General features: G+C 42.9%; 1 protein-coding gene across 6 annotated transcripts in view; it reads left to right on the top strand.

The window, feature by feature from the left end:
• The window catches only part of LTBP1 (latent transforming growth factor beta binding protein 1), a 333,716-nt gene that overhangs the window by 230,297 nt on the left and 78,694 nt on the right, over positions 1-24,725 (top strand). For all 6 annotated transcript variants that reach the window (XM_019549709.1, XM_019549708.1, XM_019549707.1 and 3 more), the window contains 6 exons: positions 2,686-2,811; positions 3,804-3,929; positions 6,873-6,995; positions 13,546-13,665; positions 15,531-15,653; positions 17,969-18,091. In XM_019549709.1, coding sequence (XP_019405254.1) covers positions 2,686-2,811; positions 3,804-3,929; positions 6,873-6,995; positions 13,546-13,665; positions 15,531-15,653; positions 17,969-18,091 — 741 coding nt within the window. The remainder of the gene's footprint in view (positions 1-2,685; positions 2,812-3,803; positions 3,930-6,872; positions 6,996-13,545; positions 13,666-15,530; positions 15,654-17,968; positions 18,092-24,725) is intronic.

Raw genomic sequence — 24,725 nt, 5'->3', positions numbered from 1 at the left:
TGTGCTGTCACTGCGAATTGTTCCTGGTCAGCTTAACAAGTAAATGACTATTTGACTTAATATGTTCCTGTTGAAATTAATGTCTTTGTGTATAAGTTGGGGTCAGATCTGCTCCTCTGTTAAATAGTCTTATGTTAACTGTGGAAGTAGGAAGTATCATCCTGTCTTTCTATGATCATGTAGCTGCCTTTTTCAATTATTCTATAGCTTTTCCATTATACCTGAGATTTCTACTCACAAATTATGTCAGACCGGAATTTGCAATATAGCAATGTTGTGACCTTGCCCTTTTTGCCCAATCAGTTCTCTACCCAAATCTGGGAGGGGATGATGGTGAATGACCTAGCTATGTCAACTCTGTCACAGGAAAAATTGGCAGCTTTCTGGCCCCATTGCATAGGTCCTTAGCTTCTTTAGGAACAGGCAATGGAACTAGAAGTTCTAGGGTGTGCCTTAGAGGAAACGATTCATGATATTTTTTAATTCAGCATAAATAGAACAATATTCTGTTCAAATACACTCTCAAACAATTTCAGAAACTTCAAGAGAAAGAATTTGCAGGATAAAAACATAAGTCAGAACAAATTAAAGAAGGGAAAGCCAGATACTGATGTCACTGGAAGGCAGAGTTATGGTTATTTTTAGTGCTTTACCTGTGCACTTTCATTCTTTAGCATGCTTGAATTTAGTTACTGCTTTTGGAGGTAATTATCCTTTTGTAGTTTTTTTCCTTACTTTTAGATTACTTCTATGTTCTCCTAAATTTAGCTACAGCTAAACATAGTTATAACTATTTCCATAGAAAGTCTTAACATTTAGGCAGCATCACAAATGTTCCTTTCTAGAATTTCAAGATGTGCTTTTAGAAACCTAAGAGCAGGGGTGGGCAAAATGCAGCCCGTGCGCCAGATGCAGCCACCAGGCCACTCTATCCGGCCTACAGAAATTTAGAAAATTAATATTTATCTGCCCCTGGCTGCCTATCATGTGGCCCTCAATGGTTTGCCATAACTCAGTAAGTGGCCCTCTGCTTAAAATAATTGCCCACCCCTGCCTAAGAGTCATTTCACCTCACTGAAATGAAGCTACTTCTACCAACATGTTAGCCCTTTCTGTTTGAAAGGAAGATCCCACTGTGGAACATTTGATGCAAATTATAATAAATCTAATTTGAAATGCTTCAATCTTCTAAGTGTCAGGAACTTATGATTGATATTTCAGAATTTTACAGGCCAAAACACCCTCTCACTCCAATTCCTTGTTTTCTTTTCTTCCACATTCAACATTTTTCTTGTCTAATCAAAGCTAAATGTTGATCTTCATTATGGGATGAAATGCATCAACTCTTTAGCATTATACAACATTTTAGAGCCTGGAAAGAATAATGTCATATTGAATTGAAACTAGGAGAGGTTTATATTATAGAACACAATATTAATGTATTGGCCAGTGTACTGAACATAACTCACATTTAGCGGTGTTATGCTGTTTAATGAATCATAGGAGTTCAGAACATTTTTATTATATCTCAAGCAAAGTGCAGCTTCTCCACCATCAAAGATTTTCTTAACACTGAACATATCTACATGTACTTTTACGCATGCCTAAACTTAAGCATTAACCTAATGCGCATTAAGGTGATTTAAGCACATGTCTACACATGCACATGCTAAGGTGCATTAATGCAGATTAATGTGCATTAGCTTGACTAGTGCAACTTTGCTATTTGCAGATAAATTTGATACCTGCTTTATGCCCACCCCTGCCAACTGCTTTATGCAGGCATCAAATTTAGGCTCAAATAGCCTACAATCACCATTTTGGCTCATGTAGATGCACAACCTTAATGCACCTTAAATTGGGCTAATGTACATTAAATGTGCACGTGTAGACACACCCACTATCTGAATCACCACCATCAGCTTTTTGCAAGAGACCCTTTTTTAGGTCATTCAAATGAGGGTAAAACAGATGTCACCAAACAAAGCAGATCAGTTTTGTCAGGACGCATCCAGTCACAGCTGATCTACTTTATTGGATGAAGGACATTGCCCGGGGATTCCCTCACATCCCTCACTGACCATGCCTTACATGGAGGTGTGGGTCCCAGTGTGAAGTGGCATGGGGCCTGGGGAATCCCTTGCACCCCATCTGTCCACACCAGGCCCACACGGTGTGAAGCATAAGACGGCACAGGCCCTGGCAAGAAGCTGCCAGTCAGCACAGGACCTGCACAGTCCTTGAAGGTTGAGGGACATGATGCTGCTTGGGAGTTCCATGGGGTATACAAGAAGCCCCCGGAGCTCCTGCCTGCAGTGGCTGGAGAGTGCAGGCAGCTCTGGGCTGCCCGCATTCTTGTGCCACAGAGCAAATAGACATCTGTTGCAATAAAGCAGAACTATTTAACACTACCTTCCACTGAGGCCACTGGTGTGCTGCAATAAAAGGTAGGGAAATCTATTGGCTTGCCATTTATGCTGTCATAATATTTTTTGTGTTGGTATAAATGTGATATCACATGTTTCTACCCTCCGTTGCTCATTAGATAAATGGTTGTGTGGGCAACTTGGTTCACAGCTGCTTTCAGGGCTTCTCTTCTTTTTCTTGGAATAACTGAATATTGCCTACTCATAGAAATAGTAAGAATGGTTTAAAGTAAGCTTTTTGGTTGGTTTGTTTCTTCAGAAATCAATGAATGCACAGTGAACCCCGATATCTGTGGAGCAGGACACTGTGTTAATTTGCCTGTGGGATACACCTGCATCTGCTACGAGGGCTACAAGCTTAATGAACAACAGACAAAATGTTCTGGTATGAATGAACTTTTCTAAAAACCTATAGTGAAGCATTTGAAATATAGGGCCTGTTCTTGCCAGGTATTGTGTATAACAAATAAGTCAGAGCTAGTTCCTCTCCTGTATGTTCCACAATGGCTCAAAAATATTTTTTATTTATCAAAGAGCAGTCTACATACAAATCAGGTCCCAGTAAATCTGTAATTTAATCAAAATTGAATGGAGATTAGTGATTTTAATTTTTTTTATATGAATTCATTAAAAGGCCTGCTTAACTCAAGAGGAGTTGAGAACAATGAGCAGGAAGCTATCTTAAGTTATCTGACTTGCCCTAGCAACAGGGTATTTGACAATCCAAGGATCTGATCAATATAAAGAGCAAGGGTGAATATCAAAATCAAGTGTACATTTGGGCCCATATAGGCCTTTATTAATTTACTAAACAGACTTTACATAGAAGAGCTGAACTTAAAAATACCCAAACATGGCTGCTTTTCTCTTCTCTGTTTATGGCTTAACATTATATTTATACCTATTACTAATATGTCCTTACTGTGCCGGCTCTGGTGTGGTGAAGTAGAACTTTTCTTTTTCTTTTAGCATCTATTTTAAGGGGCTTATATCTTTTTAAATCAGCTGCACTTTGGGGTGATTTTTAGTCATGTATTTGTGGGATGGAGCAGGTAAAAGAGTCATGACTTATTATGCTATATTTTCTCTGTCATTAACCCACTGTTATGGTTCAGTGGTAGAATCCTTGTCTGCCACATGGGAGACCTAGTTTGATTTCTGGATGTACACATAACTACAGCCATTGAAGTACTGAATGTCTGGACTCAGTTTGGCCTTTGGATTCTGTCTTAAGTGGGGGTGGAAGATCTAAGCAGGCTCCGTTCCCTTGCTTAGTTGTATATGTTGAAGGTCTGGGTGACCTCTCATTCATAAATTGTGATCCAGAAGGATTGACTGTTGCCTACTGCTCTCTCTTATATTTTTATTTCTTAACAGATATTAATGAGTGTACTCATACACCTCATTTATGCTCCCTTGGACGCTGTGAAAATACAGAAGGAAGTTTCCTATGTATTTGCCAAGCAGGGTTCATGGCTAATGAAGAAGGAACAGACTGCATTGGTAATTACTGGTCTTTATAAAAAAGAAAATTTTGATTTCAAAACTATCGTAAAGAGCTTTATCTCAGACCTATTGAAAGCCAAAATAAAAACTCTTGCCTGCTTGAGTGACATTAGATCTGACCCTGTGAGATCACGATGCTGTTTTCCTTATGATATTTCACAGGAAAAAGATAAAACCTCAAATCCTTGATAACTTCTAACAGACACACTTAAGAAATAAGGTTCCAGATATAACTTATTTTAAAAGTTGTTGGCCACTGTAGATATGAAGGTATGAAGTCATGTTTCCCTCCCCTTACTTCTAACTGGCTGCAAGGTAAAATATTAAAATTGTAAAACAGACCCAGACCTTGCAGCTGCCCCAAATTCACGAAGCTATCCTGTTTCCACTATTATCCATTACCCTGTTTTCGCTTTTTGACATCTTTAAGTCTCACAGTGTGAAAGCACTGTTCATATAAATTTATACATTGCCTTGATCATATATCCCTCCTTATCTGCCTGTACCCACTGCCTATGAATCACCCATTACCTTCCACAAAATAGGATAAAAATGTGGACTTGATATAGTAAGGGAGCAACCAGCTGTGAGCAAATTTGCTAAAGGGAACTCCAAGGGCCAGAGTTACCCTGGATTTAACTGAAAATAGAATTTCTCCCACTGTTTCTAAGGCTTTCCCACCACCCCCCTTACATGTTATATTTATGCTGGGATTAATGTGTTAATTGTGACATAAATAGAAAGGGCACTAAATGTGCAACCAATTTAAGGTGTCATAAACTGGGGAATAAGCCATAAAAATGTTCCACATACAATGTAGAACACTTTCATGATTGTTTGTCTGGCACATTAGAACTAACGTGTCTGGGAGCTGACAGTCAGCTGATTGCCAATTCTGGGGCCCAGGCTGCAATGCTGTGGGGTTTAAAGTCCCTGCTGTTAGCCTCTGCTCCCATGTATCAGGCAGCCTGACCAGAGTTAGATACAGCAGGGTTTTGGCAATCAGCTGATTGTCAGCCCCAGTCCTGACAGCCTTAGATCTCGTACCCAGGGCTGTCTGAGCCAAAGCCAACAATCAGCAGAGTGAACTGGACCTTGGACTGTCCAGGGTTGGGGCCAACAGTCAGCTGATTGTCAGCCCCATGTGTGGGTACCAGCTGCACTGGCAGGGAGTAGTGGAACTATTGGGTTCTGATCCCCAGTCCCAAAATCGCACGGTTGTTGGGATTGAGGTTCAGCTCCTATTGTTCCATTAAATAAATGTGTGCCAGAGGCCTAATGTACAGCATATTATATTGCATTTCTTAAAGCCTTGTCTTAGGAGGAACTTCAACTTTTTTAAAATACTGCTCTTTTATTATGCAAATATAAGAGTTGTACTTCATATTTCTCTAATAATGTCAGCTGAATTGTACTTTTACTGCTTGTAATCTTAAATAATGTTTAATTAAAAGAAGTAGAAGAAGAGAAATGTTAATTTCTCCATACAGTTGTCTCTATCTTGGCCTTCGAAAAAGATTGCATTAGACCCCTGGTACACGTTACACTTAAGACATTATTAACCAGTTAATCACATCTTAAGTAGTTACCTGGCCACATGTTAATGTAGTTAATGGCATGATAAAACAAAGAGTAAGCCATAAAGTTATTACATGTGTTTTGTACCATATTTTGTACATTTTTGTATCCATAGGAACCAGCTGCAAAGTTATTACACACATTTTGTGTAATAACTTTGCAGCTGGTTCCTATCATGCTATTAATGGAACGTGTGGCCAAGCTGGAGCTCCCAGCCACAGTGATAGATATGGGAACCCAATCAGCTGACAAGGCTCCCAGCCATTGGAGCTTAATACTTGCCAGTGCAGGGGGATCCCAGAATCAGGATCTCAGGCTCCCCCTGCACCAGCAATAAATAGGGATCTCCATAAATTTCTCCAGAAGTGCCCCCTGCTGCGGATTCTTTAAAGTTTTTTTATTTCACTGCTTGTGCCTCACCTCCCCAGGCCCTGCCCGATTAGCAGAGGTTTTAAATATGCCTCAGTTTTTGCTTTCTCAGCAATCAGCAGCAAATGACCTGGACAACAGGTCCCCTCCACCAATTAGAGGTGAGGGAGGGTACAAGCAGCAAAATGAAAAATATTAAAAGATCCTTCTGCAGAAGGTACTTTTAGTGCAATTTATGGAGATCACTAGCAATACAGCAGGATGGGATCTGATGCTCGATTACACAATCATGCCTCCTGCCATCCATGTGTGGAATGGCAGGAAGTATGACTGTAAGGATCTCACACCAGATCCCATCACACCTTTAACTGCACATCTGCCAGGGGCCTTAAATTATTAAGTAAAGCTGCCATTGGTTCTTGAAGTCCTTTGTGTACTCTGAGTTACTACACTAAAGGTGCTGCAGATTAACATGAACTTTTTGTTTTTGTTATGGTTCATTTCTCAACATTGCCAACACTAGACAGTCCTCTGTGAATGCTTTAATTGCTGTTGAACAATGAATAGCGGGTGCTTTCATGGCACTTTCAGTCCTGCAAAAATGGTAGCTATCCAAGAGTACGGTTTCATACAGTCTGATAGAAATGACTGTTTTATGAAAAACCATTTCTGAGATGAGAAGCATAGGTACCTGTGACTGCTATTGCGATGCTTTTATTCATTGCAGTCATATCTTTAAACAAGGCTAAGAGTCATAATCAGCAAATCCTATATGGCAGTTATGAGCTTATATGATAGCAATCAAAGATTTTGCAAATCCAAACTTGCCTTAACTTAAAAAAAGTTGACTTGATGATCTTCAGGGTTCCTTCCAGCCCAAACATCTATGAAATCTATGAAAATAGTGTGGACAAAATGCAGACAGTTTGTACTTTGGCCACTTTGTGATTAACTTAGGCCTATGAATTCCTTTTTGATTTCTCCCATTCCCAGATTTCAATGAATGCTTGAGACCTCACACCTGTGGAGAAGGCTTTTGTATAAATACTATTGGCTCGTATAGATGTGAATATTGTGACAGTGGATACCGAATGAATAGAAGAGGTCAATGTGAAGGTAGGTTTTGACTTTACAGTGGGGAAAATATGGCAATGAAATTTAGCAAACCAAACTATTTAAATTTTAGCACAGTGTATTAATATTGAATTTTCTCTTGTTATACTGGTATTAATATTTGGTGTTGTATCCATATTAATGTTTCCAATTTCTCTGATCAACTTTATTTATTAGAGGTATTTTTGTGTAGAAATTTTGGTCATGATTATATTTAACTAGTGGCTATTTGATTAAATTATTAAGTAACACATGCGCAATATGGAGTTTTACCTATTAGACCTAATACTTTCTCCACCTAACAGACACTGAATCTTTCACTATGTTCCCATTTCTCTGTCTCTTTTCCTTTTTGAAACACATGGAAGATTTCAGTATAGAATTTCTTCCTCTCCTTGCAGTCATTTGTCATTCTTGCCTCACACCCTTAGTCTATCTTCACTGGGGTAGTCCTTTCTGTCTTGTTCTTTCTATTGTGTTGTCTCTTATAGATACTGTTTTGACTTTATTTCACTTGGCCTTCAGCTCCTTTAACCTTCTTCAAAATGTCAAAATGCTCAAAAGGACACATGACAGATAAAGCTAACATGTAGCTTATGATGGAATAATTATCATTTAGGTCTGAGAAACCCAGAACTGAAGTTTGATCAGCAAAGTCAGATTTCTTCTCCAATATAACAATTTACAAGAAACGTTTCTGAAAATCATCCAATATTTGCAATTATTTGACTCCTGGACCTTCAAATCAAATTCCTGTTCATTTGTTAATTAGCTCTGAGACATTACAAAAACATTCCTCCATGACAGAGGGAACCTAAAGCTATTGGCACTATTTCTTTTCAAAAGAAAGGTGATACTGAACTTCTAGTCTGGAGTCCTGGTAACTTTGTATTTTAGTATCTTCCTTTCTTAGCTGTTTACAGAGGTGCTAGCTACAACAAGGGTCATCATTTTATGCTTTCCTATTGTGTAAAAGCAACACTGAACAATGGAATATGTTTCCTGTTTGGAATATGGAGCTGGCAGACAGTGCCATTTAATAGAACAAGAAGTCCCAGTACATCTGACCTTCAAAAACTTGTATTATTACTTTTTGGCATAATCTTTTCATTCCCCTCCCCCCCAGTGTTTCAACATTAATTTAATAGTGAATTAGGGCCACAGACAGAGGTTGCATTTTAAATATATCCTCATTTGTGCTCTGTTCCAAGTTATTCCGCATTGCATAAAAGTTGCTAACACACTCTTGTAATAATAATGGAAACTGAAGTCTGCTGTAGATGTATTTGCTCCTACTGAGTTTGCTAAAGCCTTTCCTGTTCAGACCATCCATTGCTTTTATTCTGCCATTATTTTTTTCAGGCTATCCACCCTAGACACGCAGTTGCTTTCCCTAGTCATAACTGCCACCTCTTGACAAACACTTGCTGCCAGTAAGAATCAATCTTAAATGAACTTAAATGAATAGAAATCAAAATGTGCCAGCACATCTTATTCTGTAGCCCATCATTATTTAACACACACACACACACACACACACACACATAAATAATTCCCATAAATCAATGTTCCATTGAAAACTTAAAGTTTGCTTATGGGAAAAATCCTCCCACACCATCCCATTAAGCCAAGGAAATTAAACATTAAGAGAGCATCTTCACCACCTCATTACACCCACACATCATGTGTCATTTCCAGGGTCTTGTGGAGGAGTCATCGCTGGTTAACTGTATCGTAGGTGGCTGTCAGGACAATGAACACAGCTCCTCTGATTTGGCCTCTTTCAAAACTGTCCTCACTATGTTGAGTTAGACTGAGTAGCTGGCTTGTTGTTGCTTTTCCAGGACAAAAACTGCCTTATTTGGGGATTAGGTGTTTATCCACGTATGGAGCAAGCCAGTTCAATATCAGTCAGGTGATCCTAAGATACTGTAATCCCATACACATTACTCTTGCTGAACACATAATTCAGGGGGTAGCATTATTAAAAGTGGAGCTGGTTAATATGGCCTACAGCTGAAGCTGCATAACATTTATGACCCTGTCATCAGTTTTTTCAGAATTTTGCCAGACTTTGAGAACTTCTAACAGAAGATGCAGGGAAAACAGTTCTACTCAACAGTTGCTTTGCCTCAGTCTTCAAAAAAAGATTTAGCTACAGATGGACAGATACCCAATAAGGATTATCTGGCTAAGGGGGTAAAATGAGGTAGTAGATAACAGAAGAGACAGTCAGAGAGCATTTGTTGGGTCTGAATGAATTCAAGTCAGAATTGCCTTCATCCCAGGATAGCGAAGGAACTGGCATAAGAGATCTTGGAGGCCTTGGCAATGGTCTTCACAAAGTTGTGGGAGATGGGCCAGGTACCACAGGACTGAAAAAGGGTGAACATAGTGCCCTCTTTAAAAAAGGCAAAAAGGAGGGCCTGGAGAACTACAGATGGGTAAGCCTTGCCTCAATACCATAGATGTTACTGGAGCATGTTCTAAGGAAAGTCATTTGTAAGCATCTGCAGGAGGAAAGGCTGATCAAACAGCCAGCATGGATTTATGAAAAACAAGTAGTGTTAAACGAACCTTATTTCCTTCTTTGACAAAGTAATTACTTGGGTGGATGAAGGGAATGCTGTAGATATAATGTGTCTGGACTCCATCAAGGCTCTTGACAAGGTCGTACATGACCATCTCATAACAAATTAGAGAAATGTGGAGCTGGACAAAACTACTACAAGTTGGATAGATAACTAGCTCAATAGATCCAAGCAAAGGGTGATTAATAACAGCTCCATGACAGAATGGCAGGAGGTTTCAAGTGGAGTCCCATGGGGTCTGTCCTGGACTGTTCAACATGTTTATTAACAATTTGGATGGTGGCATGTAAAGATTCTTGAGTGGGTTTGCGAACAACACAAAACAGTAGGATTGTGAACATGGAGGATGTAAGCACAATTCAGAAGGATCTTAACAGATTGAAAAGTTGGGCTAGAGCTAACAGGATGAAGTTTAATGTGGACAATATAAGGTGCTGCACCTCAGGAGGAGTAATCAAAAAAAAATATAAAATGGGTGACACCTGGTTGGCTGGAAGCCCTATTGAAAAGGGAATCTTGCAGTGTAATGTAGCCGCATAAAAGGTAAATGCAGTTTTAGGCTGCATCAACAGAAGCATTAGGTGCCAGACATGGGAGGTGATGGTACCTCTACTCAGCACTGCTTAGACCTCATCTCATAGATTTCATAGACATTTGGGCTGGAAGGGACCTGAGAAGATCATTGAGTCCAGCCCCCCGCCCAAAGGGCAAAGAAGAAGGGTTTCCCTGGCTAGGAATTGAACCCAGGCAATGGCAGTGAGCATGCCAAAGCCTAACCACTAGACCACCAGGGAAGGGCTATAAATATCTGGAGTACTGTATGTAATTTTGGGCTCCACATTTTTAAAAGGACATGGAAAAAGAAGTTAGAGAGGGTCCAGAGGCAGGCAGCAAGTATGATAAAGGGCTTGGGAAGCAGGTCATATGAGGAGAGACTGAAGGAGCTAGGCATGTTCAGTTTGGAGAAAAGGTGCTTAAGAAAGGACATGATAGCAGTCTTCAAATACTTGAAGGGCTGCCATAAAGACGAGGGAAAGCACCTTTCCTCTCTTTCTGCAGAGAGGAGGTTGCAGACCAATGGCTTTAAGTTACTGCAAAGTAGGTTTATATTGGATGTCTGGAAAAACTTCTTCACCATTAGAATAGTGAGGCAGTGGAATAAACTGGCTAGGGAATTTATGAACTCTCCATCACCGGAGGTGTTCAAGAAGAGGTTGAACAGCCACTGGTTGGGGAAGATCTAGGCATAACTATGCTAATGTTCTACCTTGGGTATTTCCCATGCTTCTGGGCTTTACTGGTTGCCTTTACTGTCCCTCACTTTCTGCTACATGTCATATGACTAGATGACTTCTGGAGGTCCCTTCCAGCCTAGCTTCTCCATGATTCTGTGACTTGGACTGAAAATCCCCATTCTGAATATCATAGAAAAAATAGTATTGGAAGGGACCTCAGGAGGTCATTTAGTCCGGGGGTTTTTAACTTTTTTTAATAAGTATACCCCCAGCAGCTGGATGAGGGTAGGGTGGTGTGCCGCTGGATGTGGAATGGCGGCAGCACACAGAGTGGTGGGTGGCAGTGGCTGCTGCGTGTAAACTTCCCACTCCCCCCTGCCCCGCAATGTCTGGCTGGTCAGGCAGTGCCTTCACAGCCCTGCTCCTGGGAGGTGTCGGTGCTCTGTCCCTGCCCACCCATGCATGCCCCCTAGGGCCTTCCCAAGTACCCTTGGGGGTACGTGTACCCCCAGTTGACAAACCCTGATCTAGTCCAACCACCTGCTCAAAGCTGACCATCCCAACTAAGTCAGTCCAGCCAGGCCTTTGTTGACCTGGGCCTTAAAAACCTCCAAGGATGGAGATTCCATCACCTATCTAGGTAACCTGTTCCAGTGCTTCACCGTCCTCCTACAGAAAAAGTTTTTCCTAATATCCAACCTAACCCCCTCTTGTTGCAACTTGAATATTTACTTCAGGCTCATTAGAAAAATCTGAAGATGGGGTAAAGTCACTTGTGAGAACAAGTTTTGGGAAAATAATATGTTTTACTTGTGTTAAGCAATTTTTATGGCTGTTATATTGAGACACATTAGTGATTTCATGGTTTAGAACAGTGAGGGCCAATCTTTTTGACAGGTGTACAGCAAATTAGCCCTGCACCCTCTCTAAGTACCAGTCTGATCCCCTTCCCCTGCCCAATCCGTTACTCTGATTTCTGCTTCCTGCCCTATACATCCTGCCCGATCTGCTGCTTTGCTTTCTATCCTATCTGCTGCTGCTGTGCTTCCTGATTTGCCATGGGGAACACACACAAGTGCCTGTGCTACTTGGACAGGTGTGCTACTTGTGGCCACCCCTGTTTCAGAAAACGGTCTTGGAGTTGGAAGGGCAGTGTAAGAGAGGGCTTTGTGTCATGGATGGGCATGTTGCTTTTCTTATTAAAAAAACTACACATACTTGGCTTAAATAGAAGGCTTTGAAAAAATGCAGTTTAGCTTTTACTCTAATGCAGAACTACAGGGGCTGAACAGGCCATTTCCTCCATTTGCTGCTCTAGGATTTTGTGGACTGCTGTGGCACTGGCCCTGGGAGCAAGGAGACTATTTCCTTGTGCTATCAGTGCCCCCCCCCCATGCTGCTCCCCAATAACACAGAGAAGGAGAGAGTCCTCAAATTCATAAGACAGGAGCTAGACAAAGAGATTTGATGGTAATATATAGAGATATGGCACAAGTGACTAATGCAGGTCCAAAGGCTGAGTGAATTCAGGGCGTCCTGTGCACTGGATGAGGTAAGGGTCCATTAGAGAAACTAGTATGTGTTCATGTAATGTGGATGAAGGCAATACAGGCAACCTGAATTCTAGCATTTCCTAGTTTTTGAGTGCTTGACTTTATCATATTTTATTTTGTATGTACTAGCACGTGTAGGTTGCATGTTTTGTAGGCACTGTGAAGTTCTTTTATATGTGAAAGAAAGTTATTTGGAGAGATGCAATACCAGTCAATAAGGGTTCAGGGTTCTCAGTATAAATGCCCTTGTCATCTACCCCACCCAGAATGGAGTGGGATGGATTCTGAAGTCTCAGAGAATGGTCTAGCCAGCCTTCCCCCTCTTCTTAGGCATTGCTAGCCCCCACCTCTCATTCTATCCATCCGTATGCCCTCTCCTTCCACCTAGCCTCCCCTCCAGCTTTGATTATCACTTATTCAGCCTGGGTTTAGAGTCCTTCTACACCTCATCTGCTTGCTAGTTATGCATGTGAGAGGATTGGGGAAGCAACACTATACATGCCCTCTCCAATACTGCCCTCAAACCCCAAGCAGATCCCCCTTTATCTAGGGAAGCCCACAGTATGTTTAGACCTTCAGTGCTGGTACATTGGGCTTCCATAAGCCGCTGAGCCTGGCTGGGTGATTAACTAGTGGCATTGAAAAACAGATGGGATTCACTTAAATTTCAGAAATTGAGAATTTTTAATATTTCCCTCTTGTATTCCAAGATTACTTTTCAGTACTCACTGTGCCCTTAGTCATTCAAGAGCACATCAAAAAACATTTCTTAATTTTTGGATTTGATTTCTATATCTGGTGAATGGGGTGACAAATCCAGGACCAAGGCCTCAAGATCCTACTGGTGCTAAAAGCTTGACATGTAGCTATCAGTGAATCCCTAACTTAGGAGAAAATCTTAAGGTGATTCACCTGATAGCTTTAATTTAATTATGTATGAGGACCAAACAAGGTTTAGATAAAGTGCCCTGCAGCCATTTTTAAACTCACGGGAGCTTAATGCATGTGATACTGCAGCATGCTGTTTGGAATGCTAAGGAGCATGTGCATAGGCAGCAGGTATAATTTCAGGGGAATAGGTCTGGAATATGACATAAGTGCAGTCATCATCATCAGATGAGATTTGTTTTTGAGTGTCCTGCAGCACGGTGATTTTGATTTTCTTTTGTTAAAGATATTGATGAATGCCTGAGTGAAAGTACTTGTCCAGATGCACAGTGCATTAACGCTCCTGGCTCGTATCAGTGCGTTCCTTGCACGGATGGATTCAGAGGCTGGAATGGACAATGCCATGGTATGTCTATTATATTTATATTCCAAATGTTGATACATTGATTTTTTTTATTCAGAGATATCCTGGCCAGAAAACCTCCTTTTATTCTAAAAAAGAAATGGAAGTTATGTGGATTTCAAAATGGTTTTTGGTTTCAGAGAGGGAAGAAATGAAGAAATGTTGTCTGACTCTAGTCAAATTAACATCAAATCTATGCTGTAATTCTCATGTTTTGTGAAAATCTAGTTGTGGAAATGGATAATATAAGATTTGAAGAGATTTTGAACTGGTAATATTTATGTGAGAAAACCATTGCTAGGGAAACTGAACAGTTGCAAAAACATGAGGATGCTAATACTTTAATGTGACTGGGCTGCTATTTAATATAATACAGATACTGGCTTACAAAATACTTTGATAAACACATCTAAATTATCATTATTTCTAGCAAGTACATCTCTAATAGTTTCCCAACAGGTCAGTAATGTTCAATTTAAAATTGTTTTTGTGAAATAATTTTTTCACACTTCCTATTGTCCTATTTGTGTTTTTACCCTTTATTGTTCAGTACCCTCTTTTGTTAGGACCAGTGGCAACTATTTGTGGAGCTCATAGCAAATGGTGGTATTTTGCAAAAATGTACAGTGCCACTAGTCTTTTGAAGCTAGCTATCAGCTTCTGGATGAACATTTAGAAAACTGATTTCATTTAATTTATGAAGGAAGTGATTTACTTGAACCTATGTATGTAGATACATACACTGATTTCTGAAATGCAGTGGGACTCTGGCATACAAAGTGCTTTATAAACATGATATGTTTACATTAAACTACATAGCTATTTATTCTTACCTAATCATCTGACTGTAACAGTACCTGGATAATGTTTTAGATATTTTCTTTGACATTTGAATTGGTTGAGGCAAAAATACAGAGAAGTGACTTCGAGGTAACTATACTGATTTCATTGGAGTTGCACAAGTCTATTAAATTGGGAAAAAATATTTCTTAACCCCCAGAGAGGGTTGGCTTTTACCCTGACATAGGTCCTATCATTTCCCTTACCAACCTTCTCTTTTAGATCATTAATATTTTGCCATTGGGTGTTTTTGTTATCCTTGTAAGCTGGGACTTTCAAAGGAACCTAAATGAGTGAGGGACACAAATTCTACTGAGTCAGGTGCCTTACTCCTTTAGGTCTTTTTGGAGAAGGCAGTCATAAATGTGGGTGTACCTTAAAAACAGCATGTAATAACAGAGCAATTTCAAACTTAGATTACGAGGACTTCAGCTGGAAGAAACATGAAACAGTGTCAACTAAATACATTTCTAATACAAAGAAGCCAGTATGAGCTGTGTCTACTCTAGGGCCATGTGTCTACTCTAGACATTTTTCCTGTATATTCTTCACAATAGCAGTCAAGGAGTGCTAATGTTTACACGGGTGATGTCAGTCAGTTGCCAATATTTTTGACAGCGTTGTCAGATTTTTCTAGGAGTAGGTCTATAGAATACAGGCAAAAATATGCCACTGTTTGGTAATGTTTGGTCTACACTGACAGCAGGAAAGTCAAGGGCAAAAAGCCCAGTGTAAATGAAGATAATATGATCATTACTAACTTATGCTGCAGTCCTACTTAAAAACTATCTACCAGATTAGGCTATGATATAGTTCAGAGCTCAAACCATTCTTATTTCATACTGGGAAAAATAATGGTCTAGAATAGATCGTGGGCTAGGATTTTGACAAGCCCATAATGGCTAACCAAATCATATTAGAACCCTGTTTAAACAGAATTTTAATACAGTTCATAAACTGGACTGAAAAGCCAGTGTGGATAGGAACTAAGTCATTATTATATATCCATGTTTATTTTATATTTACAGATATAGATGAATGCCAGTATGGCAGTTACTGTACAAATGGACATTGTGAAAACACTGAGGGATCTTTCAGATGTACTTGTAACTATGGTTATAAACTGTCTGCAGCAGAGGATCAGTGTGAAGGTAGGAATGTTTCTAAAACTCACAATAGTACATCTAGCACAAAACTGTTGTGCAAGAGTAACCCAAAGTATGTTACAAAATATCATTTAATTAAAAAACAATTCAAGTACATCATTAAGCCTGCAAAGGAAAAACTTCAAACAAGCCAGAAAATACAAGAGTTAAGGTTTTTTGTTAACTTGGCTGTGTTATGTAGGCTGTATGTTCTGTGACCTGTGCCAGGCTGTCCAACTTAGGTACGGCCAGGAGCCTCATGGTGTACCTGCATGTGGATCTGGGGCTGCATACTACACGGGCTGCATGCTGTGAGGGCAACCCCCACCAGATCCCTACTGCTGCATGGGCTCAGCTAGCTTCATATGGGTCCCCAGCACACAAGTTGCAATAATACATGCCCTCTGCACTCTCTGCCATACAGGCTATGTTTGCTTCAGCCCTCAGCACCTTGCCAGCTTCACAAAGCCCCCTTCACCCTATACGACATGGGCTGCAGTGCATGACTCACTTGTCCCCACTACACAGACTGCACAGGCAGCATGAGGACCCCTGGGGCCTGCTCCACCATATGGCAGTGGGAGAGGCAGCCACCAGGGCCTGCAGGCTACCAGCCAGCTCTGACCTATTCATAAAATGCATGATAGCTGAAGTTATTACATTAATTAACAGTAAACAATACATTCATGTTGCTATATTAAAATTGTTGTAAGTATTTCTGATTTAGTTACTTTCAGTTTATTTCCTTAGAAAAAAGGGGAAAATCAAAACCATGTAAGTGCACCATTCTTAGCATCAGAAGCTTTAGGGCTAAGTACAGACCATCAAAAAGCCTGAGGCTGAATCAATTCAATCTCTGTACGTTAGTCTAAGCTGCGTAAATTAAACCAATAAGCAAGTGAACAGACTTTCACTTTTGATTCTGGAAATGCAGCCACATGTCTGTAGTGATTCAGGGCAGAAGCCAGGGGCACTTGAATATGCCTCCCTGCTCTGTTAAACCTAGCCTGCCCACCCTGCGGGGGGAAGGGTTCTAAGGGGAGCTGCAAAGCATCCTGGGATACTTAGGAACTGTGAGTTAACTTAAATCTGGATGGGATCTGGGACAGAAGTTCAATAAACTGTTTTAACTTAAATCAGTTAAGTTTGATACTACATCCGTCTAGGTTTATCTTAAACTGGTTTCAGCCACTTTGAAAGTGGATTGTGTGCATTAAACTTTTGTTGTGTTACAGATTTGAACCAATTTCTAATAGTTTATACCAGTTTATGTGTACCTTCTATTCCTAGCCTAGGAATTATAGCCAGGGAGTGTGACAGTCTCATTTTAGAGGAAGTATATGGCAAAGATCGATTGCTTCCTCAGAGCTTTTATGGAAATATGTAGTTTTGTATGCAGACTTTTAAAATAAGGCCCCAATCTTGCAGTGTGATACATATGGGTGAAGCCTTGAAGGGTTATTGAAATCAGTTGTGCTTCATATATTTTAAGGTGAGAAGGGGCCATTCTGATCATTTAATCTGATCCCTTCTGGCCAGAAAAAAAATCCTCATTTTTTCTGCCACAAGCCATAGCTTCTGTTTGAGTTACAACAGATCCCTAGAAAGACATTGAGTTCCAAATTATTCTCTGTGAGTGCCTGAGAATCTACCACATCCATTCCCAATGGCCTGTACATGTATATCAGATTACTTTTGGCATTTATGAAATGGCATATCTTTGTTTAATCAAAAGCAATATTGATCCTTCCTAGGGCTGACCACAGCTAGCTAATGAATTTTAAAAGATGCTAAGGCCTGTTCGTAATAGAGGCTAACACATTTTCATACACCACTTAATTAATACTTACTAATATTTCCTAATTTAGTTACAGCCTAAAAAAATTAACACCTCCAGCAAAAGATTTCTCCCAAATATTCATCTGTGATGATTATTCAGTAGTGACTCATTGGAACATGACCTGCCTTTTGAATCAGCAATACCACTTCCAAATTTTCCTTAGAAAATTTGGAGTTTCCTATCCAAATACATCTGCTGACCTGGGCTGACCCCAGTCTGTGGGAAGTGAAGAAATCCCTCCAAGCACTGAGGGATTAACAACAGTTATGGAAACAAAAAGAGATATTTGACCTGGATTAATACTGATATAGAGCAATTGTTTAAATAAGAAAATCTGATCTTCATGTAAAATGTTGCAGTGCAACAATCTTGCAGTGTGTGCCTGAAAACTGCCCCCTGATAGAAAGGTGGTGATGCCAGTATTTCCAGAAGTGTAGCACTACCATTTTCTTTAGATAACACATTTTCTTCTCCTTCATAGATATAAATGAATGTCAGCAAACAGCTCTGTGCACAAATGGGCATTGCAGAAACACAGATGGGTCTTTCAGGTGTATTTGCAAACAAGGTTACACACTATCATCTACGGGAGACCAGTGTGAAGGTAAGAATGTGGTTTACCACTGAGAATTTTCCATTGAGACCTGGGCTATTTTTATTCCATTTTTTAGGATGAGGGAGGTTTATTTTTCCTGCTCTTCTCCATTCTTTGATGGCCCATTAATGGTCTCCATCAGTACAGCTCATGAATTCACAGTCTCATGAATACTCTTTCACATAGTCCTAGTTATCTCTATATGTATAAAAAACCTACCCTTATGTTTTCAATAGGAAGAGTGAGAGAATAATTTGATTTTTGTTGGTAATAAATAACAACTCTTTTTAATAAGATCATCTCCTCTTTACTCATATTTTAGCACACACAACTATTTTTATCCATGGGCCACAAAAGCTACTGACAGCACATATTGTTTATGTGGGGGTCTCCTGGGTTTACAGCTTCTTCTGCACCTGGTGTGGGGGCCTGTAGCCAACCACCACAATCTCAAACTTGAATAGCATTGCCAGGGGAAAGCATGTGGCCTAGATCAGATCCAGAGAACATTCTCCTGGAGTGGAGCTTAGCATCCTTCACTGTCTCAGAGGTGCACTCTACATACCAGTCTTGGAAAACAAAATTCATGAGAAATGCACAATACATGCTAGAGGAAGTACTGTACAGTAAGAAACAGTTGTCATATCTCTTAGGAGTATCTCACATTGGAAGACTGCAGGCCTTTTATTACAAAACTGATACTGTCATTATCTTGGGGGTATTCCTCATCCTTGCTTATTTTTCATTGCTTGACAACATTCTTATGTGAGCATCATTTCAAGGAAATTTTCAGGAGCTGACCCAAAGAGGCTCTTCCCATGCTTGAGTGATACTGGCTCTTGGGTTCCTTGTTCCTGGGATAAAAGAGCATTTTAAGATACCGTCTCCCAATGTCACACGCTTCGGAGTTGAGACAGGCGTAAAGAGGACCAGAGTCTTCCCAGAGCAGGAACGTTTTCACGTGACCCAGGCTGTGATCTCCAAAGAATGATAGAACAAAAAATCATTCATCCGACTCTGAGGTTTGGCTTCCCTGTAACCACTGGAACTGTACAGTTTCCAGTGTACATGAAACTTCTGAATGCTCTGAGGATATCACTGTTGCAGAAGATGTGATTCACCATTGTATTCTAGGCCTAGGTTACTATCCCTGCAGCATTCTAAGAGGGAATCTTCACCTCTTTAGTGACAGGAACAAGAATCCTCCCCAGAGGGGACCCTATCCCAGTCAACTTTTTATTGTCTTCAGATGAGGCTATGGTATCAAATCAGACTTTTTCAACTTCTAAAGGTCACAAAATCTTACCAATTTAAGTAGGAGAATGGCAGCAATTCTGAGATCTCTACCAAAGTAATACATTAAAAACCTCATAAAATCCTCAATATATTACCTATACCCTGGTAATAGACTATTTGGCAATTCTGATCACTTAAGGGTTACTGGACCTTTCCAAAGTCTTATGGGAAACACCAGCAACACTTACATCAACTTCAAAGTGTGCAGAAAAAGAATACCAGGTACCAGCTAACAGATTCAAGTAATACTTCTGTTACATGGAAAAGGACAAACAAGTTAAGATGCCCAGGGGTAATATGGGCATGCATTTAAATCAGGGGTGGGCAAAATACGGCCTGCAGGCTGGATGCAGCCTGCCAAGTCATTGTATCTGGCCTACGGGGCCCCTAAAAAATTTAGAAAACTAATATTTATCTGCCCCTGGCTCCTATCAGAGGACTGTGCCTGGCTGCTGTGCTCCATCTCCCCACACAGCTGCCACTGCTGGCCCCACATCCCATCCTGCAATCACTGTCACTGCTGTTCCTGGCCACCATGGGCATCTCAGCCTCCTGTGGGAACAGCGCTGAGTGCAAGCAGCCACAGTGCTTGGGCTCACAGCAGGGGTATGGCAGTGGTGCAGCCACCACCACAGCAGTGAGTCAGAGTGACTCTTGTGGCACACCTTGGAGCTGCCAGTGTGGTTGTGATGGCCACAGTGGAAGAGGAGGATGAGAAGGGTTTGGCTGTTGCCACCTTCTTCTTGTCACCATGCTCACAGTGCCACCACCGCACCCCTGTCATGAGCCCAAGTACCACTTGCCCCATGGCTGCTTGTGGTCAGCACCATCCCCACAGAAGGCTGAGGCACCTGTGGCAGCCAGGAACAGTGGCTGCAGTGGTCATGGCACCTGTGACGGAAACTGCAGGAGCAGGGCTGGTGGTGGAAGCCGCGTGGGGAGGTGGAGCACGTTACCCAGGTGTGGCGGGAGCACTGCAACAGCAGCAGCTGCTCCTGTGAGCAGCACCATGATCGCTGCTGCGAGCATGGCAGCAAGGAGAAGGTGGCGGTGGCCAAGCCTGCCTCATCCTTCTCCACCACAGCCCCACAGATGCCTGTATGTAGCCTCCACTGGCCGGCCCTGGCTGGTCAGTTGCTACTGGAGCCACTCTACACAGCACTGCTCCAGGGCCTCCAGCCGGCCCAGTGCTCCCACTGTGCCTCGTCCCATGCCTCCCCTGGGTGATCTCCCGGGTGACATCTTCCCTCCACACCAGGCCAGCTCCCATGCCTCCCACACCTGCTGCCACACAGCCAAGTTCTCTTCCACTGCCTCCAGCTGCTGAAGCAGGAGCATCCAGTCCCTGGTGTGTTGCAGCTCTAGCAGCGGGTAGCAGTGACCCTGATGTGGCACTCCCAGAGGGCCCTGCAATCTCTCCACCATGTCCAGATATTGGACCTGCAGAGGCAAGAGGTGCTGGCTGTAGGCAGCCTTCCTCCTCTGCCCCCTTGCCAGGAACTAGGGGCTGCCAGAACGAGCTTCCCCACCCCCCCCCTCCCTTACCAGCCATGCTGCTGCCCAGCCAACAGTGCCTGGTTTGGGATGCATGGGGCTCCTTGGGGCAAGGGGCTGGCCCTACCCCTGCCCTCCCTACTTTGGGCCTGTCTGGGGAGATGTCATGGGGCCATCTCCCCCTCACACGACCGCTGTGCCCCGAGCATGTCCCTGCTGCATGTGTCCCAGGCGGGGAACAATGAACTGTTGATGCAAGCAGAGGGGTGCCCAAGCCCCACTGCTGCTGCTCCTGCTGGTGCCTCAGGCACACCTGTGCTCCTGTTTTGGATCTCTGAGCTACAGCAGTGTGAGAGGCAAACCCAGGCTACCCTGCAACTTCCGCTGCTGCCTGGAGGGCAACCTGTTGCAGTGCTGCATGTACCTGCCCCCCACTGCAGAGAAGGACATTGCCACAAGCATCAACACCTTCCTCGGTGTGTGAGGCCTGTGCCCACCCAGCTGTGGGGACATGGGCTGCTTAATAAAGTTTGGAACTGTGTCCTGCTTCTCTGCGTGCTGTGGGGTGGGGAACCTGGAATCAGGGAGTGCAGGCTGTTTGGACAGGAAATAGACCAGGGCCAGGGACTGGGAGGGCTCTCCCCCAGTGCAGGACTTAACACATGTCCAGGGATGGCCAGGCTGGCAGCTCAGTGTAGGACTCCCCATCAGCGACAGCATCTGGCTGTGCCCTGTGTCCATGGCCTGTGGTGTGCAGCAGGCCACACCTGGCCAGGGGCCCTCCTCTGAGGAGAAGCTAGTGGCCAGTGGTGGCATAGCTAGCTGCTCCTCATTGCAGGGTGCAGGGCTTGGCCAAGGGTGTGATGCAGCCACTGGGCAGAGTTCCCCAAGCTGCCAGTGGATGCAGCAGTCAGGGAGGTGGGCAGAGTGGGGTGCTGAAGGTGCAAGTTCCCCTCCTTCAGTGACATGTCACCAGAGATGTCAGACTGGGGTGTGGGTGAGGGCAGGTCAACTTTAATGGTGGCACTTGCTGGGGTGTGGCCTGTCTTCTGGGGCACCAAAATTCAGGTCAGCTCCCACATGAAGGGCATGGTCTTCTGGGCACAACCAAACCAATGATTGAACTTGGTCATGGTCACCCACTGTGCCTGCAGGACCTTGGCCTTCACACAGCACTGCCCAACCATCTGGGAGTGGCCTTGTGCATGCATCCCACCAGATATGGCCTCATAAATGTGGGTGTTTGAGCACCCACCATGTGCAGACTGCCTCTGGATGTCAGCTGTGCCCCATGAGGTCACATATCTCCTCACAGGTCCAGTTGGGGGCCCAGGTGCTTGACGTGGGTATGGACATGTGGACAGTGCTTGATGGGGACGATGTACTGGACATGTTCCCTGCTCTGGTTCTCTGGGCCCCTGCGTGCCTGTCCCTTTGATGCCAGCCCTGAAGGGGTGCCAGCAGCACCCAGGACAGGGGCAAGGGTGGGGACTGTGAGCCACATGGCAGAGGTGCTTCACCACAGTGCCTGCAAAGAGACAGAGCTGGGGGTGAGGAGCAGCAAACAGCAGGTGCTGACCCTGCTGCTATAGAGAGCAGGTCCTACAGGCCTGGGGGAATCTTAGGTGTGGGAAAGGTCACAGTAGGCTGCAGCCCTTTGCAGCACTCACCTGTGGCCAAGGAGCAGTCCTTGCTAGGGAACAGGACTGACAGAGGCTGCCTGGGGCTCTCCCATCCAGGGGGATACACAGGGCCTGGTGGACTCCTGTAGGCAGAACTGGCTCCCTCAGTTTCCATGTGCTGTGTGCCCCAAGGCACAAAATGGCTGGAGGCTTTAATAGCCTGGAACTAGGGGCTGCCAGAGAGCAGCCCAGCCCTGGAGAAAGAGAGGCAGTCAGCCAGGAGCCCTGGGGCTGGGCTCTGGCTAACCCCCTAGGGCCAAGGCAGACCCAGCACTAAGGTCCCTCCATTAATGCTCATTTATGCGTCTACATGTGTGTTTATGCTGTTTAACTAATTGTGCCTACACTTGATATTTGTTTTATGTAGGTATCAAATTTAGGGAGGATTAACCTAAAATTGCCATTTTTAAGGTACATTAAGGTACTTATAGACACATGCCCAATGCACCTTAAATTAGGCTAATGTGTATTAAATGCCCATGTGTAGTTATGCCCCCTGAAGCCAATTTAAGTATGCCTCCTAATTTTTGTGGGAGTTCAAGCCTGCTGCCAGCTGTCCAGAACTCATTAAGACCTGTTTCTATTTCAAAAAAGGCTTAGCATTTTCATCTCTGACACAAAGTTGTACTCAACATCAAACCTGCAGTTGCTGGTTAGGCCTCATCTGGAGTACTGTATGCAGTTGAAGTACTGTATGCAGTTCTGGGTTCCACATTTTAAAAAAGACATGGAGAAGCTAGAGAGGGTCCAGAGGCAAGCAGCAAAGCTGATCAAGGGCTTGGAAGGCTAGTCACATGAGGAAAGGCTGATGGAGCTAGACATGTTCAGCTTGTAAGAAAGATACTTTAGAGGGGACATGATAGCAGTCTTCAAATACTTGAAGGGTGGCCGTAAGAAGAGGGAAAGCACCTTTTCTCTCTTGCTGCAGAGAGGAGGATGTGGACCACTGGCTTGAAGTCACAGCAAAGTAAGTTTAGATTAGCTATCCAGAAAAACTTCTTCACTGTAAGAATAGTAAGGCAATGGAGTAGACTGCCGAGGGAAGCTGTCGACTCTCCATCACTGAAGGTGTTCAAGAAGAGGTTGAACAACCACTGGTTAGGGATAATCTAGGCATAGCTATGCCTATTTTTTACCCTGGTTATTTCCCATACTTCTGGGTTTTGCTGGTTGCTCCTTCTTCCCCCTTCCCCCTGCTTTTTTATGCTACATTTTTCTGTGCTGATTCGCTTGCTATGAGCAAAGCCAGAAGTTCTTGGCTAGTTCTTTGCTCAGCATCAGACAGATTGCCATATATGCAGTCAGGAAGGAATTTCACCCCACAGTGAGATTAGTATGGACTATGTGGGATTTTGCCTTCCTCTATAGCAGGTGCGTGGCCCTCTACTTGGGACCTCTTGAGCATATATTGACAACATTTTTATAGAAGCAGGACATTGGCTGCCATTGTTCCCTTGTTTTACCTGGGACAGATTAGGGTATTAGGTCTATGCTGTGTCAGGGTTGAGAATAGTCTTATGTAGGGTTTATATTATGGTTGTCTGGGATAGTTTGGATAGGGATGATCTTCCCTCAGACAGGGGGTTGGACCTAGGTGACCTCTGGAGGTCCTTTCGAGCCCTACGGGTGGTCACAGCAACTGCATGAAAATTTCTAGAACATCCTTTATCTATTGCATCATCTAGGCCTCCTAGTAAGTAACCTGTTTCAATTTCCACACAAAACTTATGGGAGCTATACTGGACTCCACAGCAAAGGCTTATCAGCCACCTGACTGATTTCATGCTACATTGAACTATTGTCTCACCCAATGACATCACAACTTGTCTCAGACTAATGGGCTTCATGGCATAATTTGTCTTGCTACTCAATATGTAAAACTTTTATTTGCTTCCAGGGAAACATAGTCTCTGTTTATCGTCTAGGCAAGCATTCTGTTATCTATTGTGGCACTGGTGGTCTATCCTAGTAGTTAGACACTTGAAGCACAGGTCCAGATCAACCCCCAGGGAACTGAAGGTCCAGAAGGGTCTGGTATCAAAACTGGATTTGGAAGCCACAGGCAAAGTCAAGACAGGCTGGGGTCAGAAGCCAAAGCTGAAGACAGGATAACCTGATGGTTGATTGGGGTCAGAAGCCAAAATCCATAGTGGAAGTTTGAGACAGAATCA

Source organism: Crocodylus porosus, unplaced genomic scaffold (genome assembly GCF_001723895.1).
Source record: "Crocodylus porosus isolate Cpor-Errol unplaced genomic scaffold, CroPor_comp1, whole genome shotgun sequence".
Lineage (NCBI taxonomy): Eukaryota > Metazoa > Chordata > Crocodylia > Crocodylidae > Crocodylus > Crocodylus porosus.
The sequence above is the reverse complement of the archived record's forward strand: the minus strand, read 5'-3'. Positions and strand labels throughout refer to the sequence as shown.